The 15,761-nt window shown below is 51.9% G+C and overlaps 1 protein-coding gene across 1 annotated transcript; it reads right to left on the reverse strand.

The window, feature by feature from the left end:
- On the reverse strand, positions 1-8,758 carry LOC148837228 (BCL2/adenovirus E1B 19 kDa protein-interacting protein 3). The gene is made up of 6 exons (XM_088910161.1): positions 8,689-8,758; positions 7,038-7,176; positions 6,088-6,175; positions 2,126-2,223; positions 1,754-1,885; positions 1-1,277 (listed from the first exon to the last, which is right to left on the reverse strand). Exons 1-6 carry the CDS (start codon positions 8,756-8,758, stop codon positions 1,229-1,231), a joined length of 576 nt encoding a protein of 191 aa, XP_088766287.1. The 3' UTR covers positions 1-1,228.
- Positions 8,759-15,761: the final 7,003 nt, after the last annotated feature.

The following is a 15,761-nucleotide window of genomic DNA, read 5'->3' on the forward strand; positions in this document are numbered from 1 at the left end:
AACAGCACAGGGTGAAGCAGGGTGTCTCGGAGACGGCCGTGGGAAACGCTTAGAAACTTAGAGACATGAAATGAGTGTTTCTCTCAGGTCTGTGCAGCTGGAGGAGTGCGACAGGCTACACAGGTCACGCTGCCCATGCAGATACCCAACTCCTTCGGGAAAGGGCCGAGCGAGATCCCAGGATGTACAGGCTGCTGGACCCCGACTGGTGTTGGAGGCAGGCCAGTAGGAACAGCACTCCTCCGTTTGCAAATAGCTGCGCTATAGAGTAACAGATCATTTGAGTAGTATTCGTGAAGGGTTAGAGAGCACATTTTCACTTGGGATTAAAAGTGTTTGTGTATGAAGAGGATTTTCACAGAGGCCACAGCAGAGGGAACTGGCTTTGTGAGCTTCTCTTCAAGAGTGACCCCACAGTAAAGCCCTGCACCCTACTGCTGTCCACATGAGCTCCTGCGTGCGCTGGGCCGTGAGCAGGATGTGTCTGAAGTCTAACAGTGCTGTCTCTATGGCTTCAACAGCTGCAGCAGTCAGTCTGCTTTGCAGAAATCGTGAGCCCTGGTTCCAAAGCCGCCCGGCGATGGGGAGCAGAAGACCAGCGTGTTCTGCAGCCGTGCTAAATCATCTACTTCTACAAACCTAGGCCATTTTTATCTGTGACCAGTCAAACTTGTTAAATTAAGTAATTTTCAGATCATCTAGGACAAAGCTCTGAGCATCCTTGAGCTCTCAAGACCTTAATGACTAATGTTGAGGACTGAGTGCTGACTGTGACAGACTGGCGCGTCAGGGGTCTGTCCAGTGTGACCCTCCTCACGCCAGCCTGTGCCACTGGGGGGGCAGCAGGGTCTGGCTCAGAGCAGCCCTGGGGATGGAGGAGCTCACTGGGCTCCTTGACACCAGGACTGATGACCGCCCACTCTCTTTCGCACTCCAAGCCCTGCCATTGTAAAACGAGCCCCCCACCCCAGGGCTGTCGTGTCTGTACTGTGCACCAGGCACTGCTCCCTCCCTGGGGAGAGAGACCTGCTATCCTTAAAAACCTACATGTCCAAACAGGCCGGGACTCCAGGACACTGGCAGGGCACGAGGGAGGGGAGGGGCTGTTTGGACAGTGACAGCGCTGATACAAGCCCAGCACCCCCACACTGGGGAGGGGCACAAAGCCCAGGGTGGCGGGCAGACAGGACGACAAAAAGGGGTCCGCTGCCCAGAGCTGTCCGCCGGCTCACAGTGCGCCCGCAGAGGAGGCGGCCAGACGCTTGCCAATGTAGATCCTAGGGGAGAGAGATGGCTCCATCAGGGACATTGACATACAGCTCATTTATCACACACACAAGGAGCGGGTAAACAGCGAGTCCCAAGCTGGAGAGTAGAAAGAAGAAAGACATTTTGGCAGCTGAACCATCTTCAGGGGTGTGAGAAAGGCTCAAGAGCCGAAAGGCGTTTCTTCTCTCTGGTTTGCAGCCTGGGCTCGACAGAAGCTCTAGTACTGCATGCCTACTGATTTCATGGCTTGATCTCAGTGCAGCTCAAAGACTTTCTTGAAGCTGCCGTTCATGTAAGGATCCCTTTCCCTGCGTGTTTTTAGTGAAGTCTTGCTCCTCAGAGTATTCGGAAGTGGTTCAGTTCAGGACAGCAGGACGGTGACACCATACTGCACGTTGAGGGCACGTTGAGGGCGGATGGATGTACAGTGATTTATTCGAGAGCTGTCGAGTGAGGCGAGGACATGGTGTCAGAGCACTCTTACCCCAGACCCAGTGTCAGCAGATGTGAGGCCAGTATGGAGGGGATGAAGAGGAAGAGAAGGTCAGAGGAGAAGAAACTCCTCTTCCTCTCACTCAGAGACCCCGTCTGCTTGGGGTGCTGGAACAGGAACTCCCTGACAGAGAGACCAGAGAGGGACAGGCTGGTGAGATCCCAGGGGTGTCTTCTACTCACTCCAAGTGGCTGTATTAACATTCACACTAAAAATAATCCGTGTCCACTGTAATGTTCTGTTAACTGTCTGCCAATGCAGCTCCAGGAGAGGGAAGGATTCGGAGTCGGGCCTGAAGCGTGGGTGTTGAGGGGTACAGTGGGGTGCCACAGTGACAAGCAGGGGATGCTGTGGCGTTCTTACTTTGGTGGAAGATTCTCGGGTCGGCTGGCCCAGTCCCACACCCACTGTGAACCTCCGGATCTGTCAACGTCAGTATTTGGACACTGCCACTCCTCAGACTGATACACAGGGAGAGAGAGACACTGTTACTGCCACTCCTCAGACTGACACACAGGGAGAGAGAGACACTGTTACTGCCACTCCTCAGACTGACACACAGGGAGAGAGAGACACTGTTACTGCCACTCCTCAGACTGACACACAGGGAGAGAGAGAGACACTGTTACTGCCACTCCTCCAACTGACACACAGGAAGAGAGAGACACTGTTACTGCCACTCCTCCGACTGACACACAGGGAGAGAGACACTGTTACTGCCACTCCTCCGACTGACACACAGGGAGAGTCACTGTTACTGCCACTCCTCCGACTGACACACAGGGAGAGAGACACTGTTACTGCCACTCCTCAGACTGACGTACAGGGAGAGACACTGTTACTGCCACTCCTCCGACTGACACACAGGGAGAGAGAGACACTGTTACTGCCACTCCTCCGACTGACACACAGGGAGAGTCACTGTTACTGCCACTCCTCCGACTGACACACAGGGAGAGAGACACTGTTACTGCCACTCCTCAGACTGACGTACAGGGAGAGACACTGTTACTGCCACTCCTCCGACTGACACACAGGGAGAGAGAGACACTGTTACTGCCACTCCTCCGACTGACACACAGGGAGAGTCACTGTTACTGCCACTCCTCCGACTGACACACAGGGAGAGAGACACTGTTACTGCCACTCCTCCGACTGACACACAGGGAGAGAGACACTGTTACTGCCACTCCTCAGACTGACACACAGGGAGAGAGACTGTTACTGCCACTCCTCAGACTGACACACAGGGAGAGTCACTGTTACTGCCACTCCTCAGACTGACACACAGGGAGAGAGAGACACTGTTACTGCCACTCCTCAGACTGACGTACAGGGAGAGAGAGACACTGTTACTGCCACTCCTCCGACTGACACACAGGGAGAGAGAGAGACACTGTTACTGCCACTCCTCCGACTGACACACAGGGAGAGAGAGACACTGTTAATGCCACTCCTCCAACTGACACACAGGAAGAGAGAGACACTGTTACTGCCACTCCTCAGACTGACACACAGGGAGAGAGAGAGACACTGTTACTGCCACTCCTCCGACTGACACACAGGGAGAGAGACACTGTTACTGCCACTCCTCCGACTGACACACAGGGAGAGTCACTGTTACTGCCACTCCTCAGACTGACACACAGGGAGAGAGAGACACTGTTACTGCCACTCCTCCGACTGACACACAGGGAGAGAGAGACACTGTTACTGCCACTCCTCCGACTGACACACAGGGAGAGTCACTGTTACTGCCACTCCTCCGACTGACACACAGGGAGAGTCACTGTTACTGCCACTCCTCCGACTGACACACAGGGAGAGTCACTGTTACTGCCACTCCTCAGACTGACGTACAGGGAGAGACACTGTTACTGCCACTCCTCCGACTGACACACAGGGAGAGAGACACTGTTACTGCCACTCCTCCGACTGACACACAGGGAGAGAGACACTGTTACTGCCACTCCTCCGACTGACACACAGGGAGAGAGAGACACTGTTACTGCCACTCCTCCGACTGACACACAGGAAGAGAGAGAGACACTGTTACTGCCACTCCTCCGACTGACACACAGGGAGAGAGACACTGTTACTGCCACTCCTCAGACTGACGTACAGGGAGAGACACTGTTACTGTCACTCCTCCGACTGACACACAGGGAGAGAGAGAGACACTGTTACTGCCACTCCTCCGACTGACACACAGGAAGAGAGAGACACTGTTACTGCCACTCCTCCGACTGACACACAGGGAGAGAGAGACACTGTTAATGCCACTCCTCAGACTGACACACAGGGAGAGAGAGAGACACTGTTACTGCCACTCCTCCGACTGACACACAGGGAGAGTCACTGTTACTGCCACTCCTCTGACTGACACACAGGGAGAGAGAGACACTGTTACTGCCACTCCTCCGACTGACACACAGGGAGAGGGACACTGTTACTGCCACTCCTCAGACTGACACACAGGGAGAGAGAGACACTGTTACTGCCACTCCTCCGACTGACACACAGGGAGAGAGAGACACTGTTACTGCCACTCCTCCGACTGACACACAGGAAGAGAGAGAGACACTGTTACTGCCACTCCTCCGACTGACGTACAGGGAGAGACACTGTTACTGCCACTCCTCCGACTGACACACAGGGAGAGAGAGACACTGTTACTGCCACTCCTCAGACTGACACACAGGAAGAGAGAGACACTGTTACTGCCACTCCTCAGACTGACACACAGGGAGAGAGAGAGACACTGTTACTGCCACTCCTCCGACTGACACACAGGGAGAGAGACACTGTTACTGCCACTCCTCCGACTGACACACAGGGAGAGAGAGACACTGTTACTGCCACTCCTCCGACTGACACACAGGGAGAGAGAGACACTGTTACTCCCACTCCTCCGACTGACACACAGGGAGAGAGAGACACTGTTACTGTCACTCCTCCGACTGACACACAGGGAGAGAGAGACACTGTTACTGCCACTCCTCCGACTGACACACAGGGAGAGAGAGAGACACTGTTACTGCCACTCCTCAGACTGACACACAGGGAGAGAGAGAGACACTGTTACTGCCACTCCTCCGACTGACACACAGGGAGAGAGAGACACTGTTACTGCCACTCCTCCGACTGACACACAGGGAGAGAGAGACACTGTTACTGCCACTCCTCCGACTGACGTACAGGGAGAGTCACTGTTACTGCCACTCCTCTGACTGACACACAGGGAGAGAGAGACACTGTTACTGCCACTCCTCCGACTGACACACAGGGAGAGAGACACTGTTACTGCCACTCCTCAGACTGACGTACAGGGAGAGACACTGTTACTGCCACTCCTCCGACTGACACACAGGGAGAGTCACTGTTACTGCCACTCCTCCGACTGACACACAGGGAGAGAGAGACACTGTTACTGCCACTCCTCAGACTGACACACAGGAAGAGAGAGACACTGTTACTGCCACTCCTCAGACTGACACACAGGGAGAGAGAGAGACACTGTTACTGCCACTCCTCCGACTGACACACAGGGAGAGAGACACTGTTACTGCCACTCCTCCGACTGACACACAGGGAGAGAGAGACACTGTTACTGCCACTCCTCCGACTGACACACAGGGAGAGAGAGACACTGTTACTGCCACTCCTCCGACTGACACACAGGGAGAGAGAGACACTGTTACTGCCACTCCTCCGACTGACACACAGGAAGAGAGAGAGAGAGACACTGTTACTGCCACTCCTCCGACTGACACACAGGGAGAGTCACTGTTACTGCCACTCCTCCGACTGACACACAGGGAGAGAGACACTGTTACTGCCACTCCTCAGACTGACGTACAGGGAGAGACACTGTTACTGCCACTCCTCCGACTGACACACAGGGAGAGAGAGACACTGTTACTGCCACTCCTCCGACTGACACACAGGGAGAGAGAGACACTGTTACTGCCACTCCTCCGACTGACACACAGGGAGAGAGACACTGTTACTGCCACTCCTCCAACTGACGCACAGGGAGAGAGAGATGTATACCGTGTGTACAGTACCTGTACTGTGGGTGTATACAGTGTCTTCCGTACCTGTACTGTGGGTGTATCCAGTGTGCACAGTACCTGTACTGTGAGTGTATACAGTGTGTATGGTACCTGTACTGTGGGGTGTATACAGTGTGCACAGTACCTGTACTGTGAGTGTATACAGTGTCTACAGTACCTGTGCTGTGGGGTGTCTACAGTACCTGAACTATGAGTGTATACAGTGTGTATGGTACCTGTACTGTGGGGTGTATACAGTGTCTACAGTACCTGTACTGTGGGATGCTCGGTGCTGTTGCCTGGTTCACTCTCAGTCCTGGGGGAGGCTCTATTTCTGGGGCTCAGAACCTGAGGAGGGCTGTGAGAAAAGGAAGTTGGGAGCTGAGGGTTACACACATACAGCCTTTCAGTGTGGGAACCTCCCTTCAGACTAAAGAGACTCAGTTCCTCCAGCCTGTCAGTGTTGGACACTCCCTTCAGACTAAAGAGACTCAGTTCCTCCAGCCTGTCAGTGTATGAATCTATTGGTTGTCCTTTCCTGTACTGATTCCAGAGCAGTAAAATCTTTTTGTTAACGTGGCGACCAACAATGTTAGTGAAAAACTGTTATGTATTGCTAATTGCTGCTGCTGATAAATCAATAATGATTTCTGAATACTTAGGATGATTGGTTGGATGAATTGACAAATAATGATTAGTAATTGATTATGATTGTGGATTTCTAATGTGATGCCAGTGTGTATTTACATTATACAAATAATGAAGTAAAATAACTATAGATCATTACAAAAAGATAAAAATTCAGTGATTACTAATGTCTGACCACGGCAGATTGGGTCATCAATCAATAATCAGAATAATCAGTAATGTAATTGGTTAATACGTACTGACACATTACCCTGCGTCTATTGGATTAATTCATATTATGTTAATATCAACTAATGCTGACAACAGATTATTAATCAGTGATTAGTAATGATTTAATTGTACTCCAAGGTGTATGCATGGTAGCTGATTGATACAGATTGATATGGGTTATCGATCATCGGTTATAAGTGAAAGCAGGCACACTGTTCTTCCTGAGGAGATGTTGATTGATACAGTTATTGATCAGTGGTTATGAGTGAGTGCAGGCACACTGTTCTTCCTGAAGAGATGCTGATTGATAGTTATTGGTTATTGATCAGTGGCTGCTGATTACCCCTTCCGGCTGCACTGACCTGTCCGTCCGGCTGCTCCTCTCGGATTCCAGCTGGGCCTCCAGCAGGATGCTCTCCAGCTCCCCCTGCAGGAGGGAGGAGTGGGTGCGCGCCGGCCCCTCCACACCTGCCGCGCACGCCTGCAGCTCCTCCCACGAGCCTGCAGCCGATCAGACACACAGCAGGGGGAGTCCCAGCGCAGCTCAGGGCTCAGCACGGCACCGTCAGTCTCGCACAAAGACCCCGGCAAGATCCCCAGACTAGCGCGGCCTACAGCTGCTTATGTAACATCTGTTTCTGCAAGAGATCAGCTAACTCTGCCCATCAACCCCCCAGTTCCCCCTCCTCTCTCTGTCCAGGCAGAACCACGAGCTGATCCTCACGTGCGCACAGTGCCCTCAGCCCCCCCGCCAACGACACATCACAACAGAGATTTCACAGAACTGACGACAGATAAGATCTGGATCACTTTATTGGCCCTATACAATTTCTTGCATTAGGAATTTGTCTTTTCACACACCCCAGCTTGCTCTCCATGAGACACACAGACAGGGAGAGAAGCTTGGGGTCAGAGCCCAGGGTCAGCCATTGTACAGCACCCCTGGAGCAGTGGGGTTAAGGGCCTTGCTCAGGGGCCCAAAGGAGCAGGATTCCTCTGCTGGCTGCGGGATTCGAACCGGCAACCTTCCAGCCACAGGTGCAGATCCTGAGCAACAGAGCCACCACACCGCCCCGCCTCTGTCTGTCTGTATCCGGCTCCAGTGATACAGACAGAGCAGTGGACACAGACAGGAGTGTAGGAAAGAGGACTGCAGGGAGACAGGATAGGGATGACTCCAGTGATAGTGTCAGTCCAGCAAACTGACTGGACACTGGACAGATCACACTGAGCCCCCAGCAGACTGAACACTGGACGTACTGTATCACCCTGAGCCATCAGCAGTCTGACTAGACACTGGACACATCATCTGAGCCTCCAAGGGACTGACTAGAAACTGGACAGAGGAGACTCCAGGACTGCCTCTCACCCCTCGCCCCCAACCCTGTTCCCAAACAATCACATTTTCAGTCACGCAAAGAGATAGACAGCTGTTAAAAGCATCTTAATACAGGAGCAGCTGTCATTGACAGCAAGCCTCATGCAAAAGTCAGCACCGAACCCCAGATTACCCCCACTTCATGGAGCACACGTGTTTGTGTCCTCTATGTGTCTCTTGAGTCCACAAAGTCCACTATACTTCCTTGTGTCCACTGTATGTGCCGTGTGTCTGCTGTGTGTGTGTCCACTGTGCCTCCTGGTGTCTACTGTGTGTCCAGTGTGTCCTTGTGTCTGCTGTGTGCCTGTGTGTCCTTGTGTCTGCTATGTGTCCACTGTATGTCCCTTGTGTCTGCTGTGTGTCCACTGTGTCTGCTGTGTGTCTGTGTGTCCACTGTGTGTCTGCTGTGTGTCTGTGTGTCCACTGCACCTCCTTGAGTCCACAGTCCTTCCTTTCCAGGACCCCAGTATTCCTGCCCCCAGCTCCCCTGCACTCGGCACAAACTCTGCAGGCGAGAGACCAGCGTGTGGACACGCCTCTCACCTCCCCGGAATGTTATTACAGGGTCATGAGAAGACCTCCCGTGCCGGGCTGATTACGGTTCATAAACACGTCTTACGTCCCAGCCGCAGCACCCGCAGAGGGCAGAACCGCGAGCTGCCCCGTTCCGCACGAGCGCAGCGGCGCCCGGGACCCAGCGCGCATGTCCCCGGAGGAGCCCGTCCTGCGCAAGACCTGGTTCATTCAGCACCGCGGCCGTGTGTCCGTGTGTACCGCACGCCCGCTTTCCCACCTGCGGCGCTGAAGACTTTAATTCACGCGAGCGGTCCAGATGCCAGGATAAACGCGCGTCGGTCCCGCACCGTGTCTCCTTTACCCCGCGGCTGCCAGCTCCCGCACCCTCACAGCCCCCGGGCGCCGTCGCCCCGGGGTCACAAGCCCCAGCGAGCCTCCGGGCGGGGGGCTCCGGCGAGTCCCCCCGGGTGAGAGTCGGGGAAGCGAGACGGCAGACCTCTCCAAACCCTGGAGAACCAGGCTGAACCAGACTCATGTCTCTGGCTCTTGAACTGTTGCTTTTTAGAACTAGGTGAAGAAGCGCGAATCGACCGTTTAAACGTTCTGCATTACGAACTTCCCAAACTTTAAAAAAAAAACCGCTCTTCCCATTTTTACCGTTAGTTATGACGCTGCCTAGCATAAAAAAACACGCTAAAAAGGACCGTATCGTTTTTAATTCGTCATTCTTATTTTTCCTTCTTGACGCGATTGTGTTGGTCGCGCAGTGCTGTTCCCCCAGCCCAGCAGATCACAGCCCTAGCGCTGAACTGACCCCCGGACCCCCGGACCCCCTGACCACCCCGGCGGGCACTCACCGAGCAGGCTGTCTGGGAGGCTCGGCGCTCGGGGCGCAGTCATGGCCGGGCTGCTGTCGGGCTGCTGTCGGACTCTGAGCGGAGCGGCGCTGCGCGCTGTCTGGACACGGCGGGCTGGCCGCTCTGGCTGTCAATTCAATTCAATTCAAGGTGCTTTATTAGCATGACCGATGGGTACAATCAGTGTTGCCAAAGCAAATGAAAGTAATTATATTTACATGAAACAAAACAAAAATAGAAGTAAAATAAAATCTACAGACATATTACAGACATTTACAACAAAGACATATTATACAATATTGACATATTCTGTAGGCGGCTGGAGCATTATTGGGAGACAGACTCACTGTTCCTCAGGCTGTGACAGGAGATCACATACTGGGCTGCCAGTTCAACTGAGTTCCCTCCTCCCTCTCCCAGTAGGATTGGGACCCGTTGTGATTCTGGCAGGTGTGGGAACTCTGGGATTAGATTTCTGAATTTAGGGAAGAATGTTTCTCTAATCCCAGAGTATCTGTCACAGTGCAGTAGGAAGTGCACCTCTGTCTCTATTTCTCCCCGCTGGCAGTGGGAGCACAGCCTGTCCTCTCTGGACAGCCAGGTCTGCCTGTGTCGCCCAGTTTCTATGGCCAGGTTGTGGTCACTGAGCCTGTACTTCGTCAGGGTCTGTTTCTGTTTGTTATTTTTTATTTTGGTCAAATATTCAGCTAGTGTGTATTGTCTGTTTAAGGTTCTGTAACATTCCAGTTTATGTTGTGTCTGTGTGTGTGTGTCCCAGTGTGTGAGATATTGCTGTTTGATCTGTGCTGTGATGTGGTTGAGTCTGGGTTGTGGTGCTCTAGCAGTGCTGTCCTGAGGCTGGTTAGTGTCGGTGTGGCTCAGGTCGGTGAGCCTCAGGACCAGCTGGCTCAGGGGGCTCTGTTTTGGGCTCAGCTCTTGGCTCAGCAGGGCTTTGTGGTGGTAGGAATTTTGGTCACTGTTTTTTAGGTGTAGCCAATACTTGAATATTCTTTTCTGTATGTTTATCAATAGTGGGTACTGGCCTAATTCGGCCCTGCACCCGTTGTTAGGAGTTCTTCTCTGCACACGGAGGATGTTTCTACAGATCTCCATGTGCAGAGTTTCTGTGGGGTGTTTGTCCCATTGGGTGTAATCCTGGTCTGTGAGGGGACCCCACACTTCACTGCCGTATAGGGCAATGGGTTGGATTACACTTTCAAGTATTTGGAGCCAGATTCTTGTTGGTGGGTTGATGTTGAAGAGCCTCTTTCTTATTGCGTAGAAAGCCCTGAGTGCCTTCTCCCTCAGTGCCTTCACTGCCAGGTCAAAACTCCCGGAAGAGCTGATGGTGAGACCGAGATATGTGTAGCTGGATGTGTGCTCCAATGTGTTGTTGTTCAGTGTGAATTTGTACCTGTTTCCCTGAGGTCTGGCTTTCTTCTGGAAAACCATAACTCTGGTCTTGTCCAGATTGACTGTCAGTGCCCAGGTCTGACAGTACTGCTCCAGCAGTGCCAGGTTCTGCTGCAGCCCCTGTTCTGTGGGCGACAGCAGGACCAGGTCGTCTGCGTAGAGCAGGAACTTGATTTCTGTGTCGTGTAGTGTGAGACCAGGAGCTGCAGACTGCTCCAACATTCCTGCTAATTCGTTGATATAGATATTGAACAGTGTTGGGCTCAGGCTGCAGCCCTGTCTCACCCCGCGGCCTTGGGTGAAGAATTTAGTCCTTTTGTTTCCAATTTTCACTGCACATTTGCTCTCTGAATACATTGATTTAATGATGTCGTACACTTTGCCCCCTATGCCGCTTTGGAGTAGTTTATAAAACAATCTCTCATGCCAAATCGAGTCAAATGCTTTTTTGAAATCGACAAAGCAGGCAAAAATTTTTCCTTTGTGTTTTTGGTGGACGTGTTTGTCTATCAGTGTGTGCAGGGTGTAAATGTGATCAGATGTGCGGTGATCTGGCAAGAAGCCAATCTGACTTTTACTCAGGACATTGTGTTCGGTAAGGAAGGCCAGTATTCGTGTATTCAGGATACTGCAGAATACCTTCCCCAGGTTACTGTTCACACAGATGCCCCGGTAGTTGCTGGGATCGAGTTTATCTCCACTCTTATAGATGGGCGTGATCAGTCCTTGGTTCCAGGCCTCGGGGAAACATCCGGCTGTCATGATGAGATTGAGGAGTTTGAGCAGGGCTTGTTGCAACTTTGGGCTGTCTCTCTCCCTCTCCCTCTCCCTCTCCCCGCGGATCAGTGTGCGGGTGCTCACGCCCGCACGTCGGCAGTGTCTGTCGGCGCCGCGTCGCTCGGATCCCCTGCCGGGCTGGGAGGCCGACGGCTCCGCCCCGCACACCTGCCGCCGGGAGAAGTACCGGGCCCGTCGCCGCAGGTCGCTGACGTCGGGACCAGCTCGCTCGCAAAGCGCCGGAGCGACGGGCTCACGCACAGCTGGCTTGTCCCACCGGGCAGAGTGCTTCCATCCGGCTGTGCTTCCCAGTGCCAGGCCTTACAGTCAACGCGTCCTGTTCATTCACATCTCTTCCATCGTCTAACACCTTTATCCAATGCGGGGTTTCCGGGGAGCTGCCGCCTGTCCTGGCAGGACACACCATCTCAGGACAGTCAGTATAGTGGGTACAGGGGGTCAGTCAGTATAGTGGGTACAGGGGTACAGCCAGTACAGTGGGTACAGGGGGTACAGGAGGTGTAGGGGGTACAGTCACTACACTGGGTACAGGGGGTACAGTCAGTACAGGGGGTACAGGAGGTGTAGAGGGTACAGGGGGTCAGTCAGTATAGTGGGTACAGGAGGTACAGGGGTACAGCCAGTACAGGGGGTACAGGAGGTGTAGAGGGTACAGGGGGTCAGTCAGTATAGTGGCTACAGGGATGCAGGAGGTGTAGGGGTACAGTCAGTACACTGGGTACAGGGGGTCAGTCAGTACAGGGGTGCAGGGACGCAGGAGGTGTAGGGGGTACAGGGGGTCCGTCAGTATATTGGGTACAGGAGGTGTAGGGGGTACAGGGGGTCAGTCAGTACAGTGGGTAATGGGGGTACAGGAGGTGTAGGGGGTACAGTCACTACACTGGGTACAGGGGGTGTAGGGGGTACAGGGGGTCAGTCAGTATAGTGGGTACAGGAGGTACAGGGATGCAGGAGGTGTAAGGGTTACAGGGGTACAGTTGTGTTGATGGGGACTGCTCACAGAAGGAGCTGGCTGTGCGCATACAGGCTGCACAGTGCTGAGCGGTTCTCTCCTCTCCCCTCTCTCTCCTCACTTTCCCCTCCCCTCTCCCCTCTCTCTCCTCTCTTTCTCCTCTCCTCTCTCCTCTCTTTCCCCTCTCCTCTCCCCTCTCCCCTCTCCTCTCTCCTCTACCCTCCCCTCTCTCTCCCCTCCCCTCTCCCCTCTCCCCTCTCTCTCTCCTCTCTCCCCTCTCCTCTCTCTACTCTCCTCTCTCTCCCCTCTCCCCTCTCCTCTCTCCTCTACCCTCCCCTCTCTCTCCCCTCTCTTTCCCCTCTCCCCTCTCCTCTCTCTACTCTCCTCTCTCTCCCCTCACCTCTCCCTCCTCTCCCTCCCATCTCCTCTCTTTCCCCTCTCCTTACCCTCCCCTCTCTGTACTCTCCTCTCCCTTCTCTCCCCTCCCCTCTCCTCTCCCTGTGGTGCGAGTGTGGAACTGTGAGCCCCACCCCGAGTCTTCATGTCAGCCAGGGGAGGTAAGAGCGAGCTCAGCTCTGCTGACGTGTTGACCATCACGCAGACAGGCAGCAGGCCCCGCCCACGCCCCGCTGCCCACAGACAGCTCTGCTGTCCTCCCCTGACCCTCCACACACAAGGAGAGAGAGGGCTGGCACTCCAACACAGATGGGCAACACTGAGCTTCAAGTACCTACTTATAGAAACAACTGAAAGTGCCCTGTGGCAGTATTCTGACCCTCGCCCAAGTCTCCCATCTTGTTACTTTAGAGCAGGGGTTCGCGAACCCCTAGGGGTTTGTGACGGTACTGCAGGGCGTTCGTGAAACTGTGATGTCAAATTAAATAGTCCTATTAATAAATAACAATGTAACAATAAAAATAAGAAAAACAACAGTAGTAATATCAATATTTTACCAAGTGAAAAGAAGCTTGTTAAGAGGGTTGCTGTAGCATTTATCTAAATTTATTGAAAAGTTTGATTTAGTTAAAATCTCAAGGGGGTATTTAAAGGCAAATAATTTAGGTTCAAGGGGTTCAGCTGACTAGTTTGGGAACCCCTGCTTTAGAGTATGCAGTCATGATAATTTTAAGTGGCAATCGATATGTGTTATATACGCAACCCACTCCATACTCCACACATTCAAAACAACAAAAAAGAAAAAAAGGAAATAATGAACATGAAAAATTGAAAAGTCATGATTGCATTAGTTTTCAGCTCCTTGGCTGAGACTAACCTACATCAGTTTAGGTGCTCAAAATTACCTGAATGAGCCAGGCAATTAGATGGGTGGCTTCTGTCTGTGTGCAGTGATAGTGGTTGACATGATTTCAGAATAAATACACCTCAGTCAGGAAGTGACTTTCAAGCAAAGATTCAACCATCAAGACCAAGGAGCTTTCAAAACATCTAAGGAATAAAGATGTACAGTATAAAGGCACAGATCAGGAGAAGAGTGTAAAAACGTCAGAGACTCTTATTGTCTCTCTGAGCACGATGAAGAGGATCAGGGGGACACTGGAGAGGGATCTACTGTGAGGCCAGTGGCCACAGGAAGAGCTGCAGAGCTCAGCTGGTGAGGGGGGAGAAGAGGTCCATGAGCTAACAATCTCCTGTCAGTCCATAAAGATGGCCTGTATAGAGCTTGACCACTGCTGTCCCCCAGCTCCCCGAGACAGCTGGACAAATCCACCAAGAAGAGCTGCACACAGGCGCACCAGGCAATGTGGAGGACGTCCCCAGCTGGACTACTGCATTCACAGGTCCGAACCCTTCAACCATCCACATACTTCTCTCCAGCTTTGTGGACATTTACTGAGAAGTCTTACATTTAGAAGTTGTCACATGAGCATTCAGGCTTTGAATAAAATATCATGTTTGAAAAGATGTGCCTGCATCATTTTTGAATTTCAGAACCATTGCACACCACAAGGGTGTGAATACTTCTATAAGGCCCTGTAAGTGTTTATTTAAACACATTATTACATATTCTGGACACCGTGAGGAAACAGTAAAAAGAATGTTAAGGTGTGTAGTTAAAAGCATAGCTTTTAATTTAAGGGGTGCTTATTAAAATTGTCCAATGGACTAGTAATATTTTATTTAGAATACTCTGGGTGCTGCATTACAGGAAAGATATTGCTGCTCTGGTATCAGTCCAGAGAAGAGCAACTGGATCCACTCAGGACCTAAAGGACTGTCCTAAACTCTCGGTGAAGGGCCTTCATTCAAGTACTGTATTCAAAATCCCATAGCAGATACCCTGATGTCTTTCATGAAGCGGACTGGATAACTTAGCTAGTTAATAGTATCCAAATAAGTTCCATGCGGTAGATAGCCTCCACACATTGGGAATCGTTCTTCTGTTCTAAAGTTGTTTTTGTTTTCCTGCTGTGAAGCACTGGGAGATGCTACACTGTGAACAGAGCTATAAAATAATGGGTCTGATTGATCCATCGATTGACGAACCTCTGAAGCCCTGATTTCTTGAGGGTTCGTGTGCCTGGATGGACTCAGGTGATATTGCTGCAGACTGGACAGCAGTCAGTGTGGAGACACTCTGGACATGATCCAGATGTGCAGGAGCCTGCGTCATTCTTAAACATCTCAAACACAAAAATATAGATTACAAGGTAAGAGAAACATTCACATGAGCAATAAATGTTTTAAGAATATAGGAAAGATGCAAGATGACGCAATGCTGAAGGTCTGGGGTGTCCTCTGTGTGGAGTCTGCATGTTCTCATCATGTCCTTTTTGGTTTCCTTCCAGAGTCCAGAGACATGCTGGAAAGTTCATTTTCTTCTGGAAAAACTGGCCCTGGTGTGAGTGTGTGCGTGTGTGCGTGTGTCTGTGTCTGAGTGTGCGATGGACAGGCATCCCGTCCAGGGTGTGTCCTGCCTTGTGCTCGCTGCTTGCGGAGATAGACCCCAGCTCCTGCACGATCCTGAATTGGAAGAAAATGGAAGGATGAAGAACATAAGAATATATTTCAACAAAGTCAAAGAGCTGTACAAGACTGCAGGCTTTACACTTTACTTTACTTCAAAACCTCTAACAGATCCTAACGTTTCTAAATCCATGTAGATCTAAACCCCTCACATCCTGTTGCCATACAGACGATCCTCTGGTTTAGG

This window comes from Atractosteus spatula, chromosome 3, assembly GCF_055471065.1.
Source record: "Atractosteus spatula isolate fAtrSpa1 chromosome 3, fAtrSpa1.hap1, whole genome shotgun sequence".
NCBI lineage: Eukaryota > Metazoa > Chordata > Actinopteri > Semionotiformes > Lepisosteidae > Atractosteus > Atractosteus spatula.

What these genes read in the sequence shown, in the direction of transcription:
- LOC148837228 (XM_088910161.1), bottom strand. Translation starts at nt 8,758, where the DNA reads ATGCGCGCTGGGTCCCGGGCGCCGCTGCGCTCGTGCGGAACGGGGCAG. An exon ending in CCCGAGAATCTTCCACCAAA is followed by an intron (nt 1,886 to 2,125) that starts GTAAGAACGCCA and finishes TCTCTCTGTCAG; the next exon opens with GGAGTTCCTGTTCCAGCACC. An exon ending in CTGCTGACACTGGGTCTGGG is followed by an intron (nt 1,278 to 1,753) that starts GTAAGAGTGCTC and finishes TCTCTCCCCTAG; the next exon opens with GATCTACATTGGCAAGCGTC.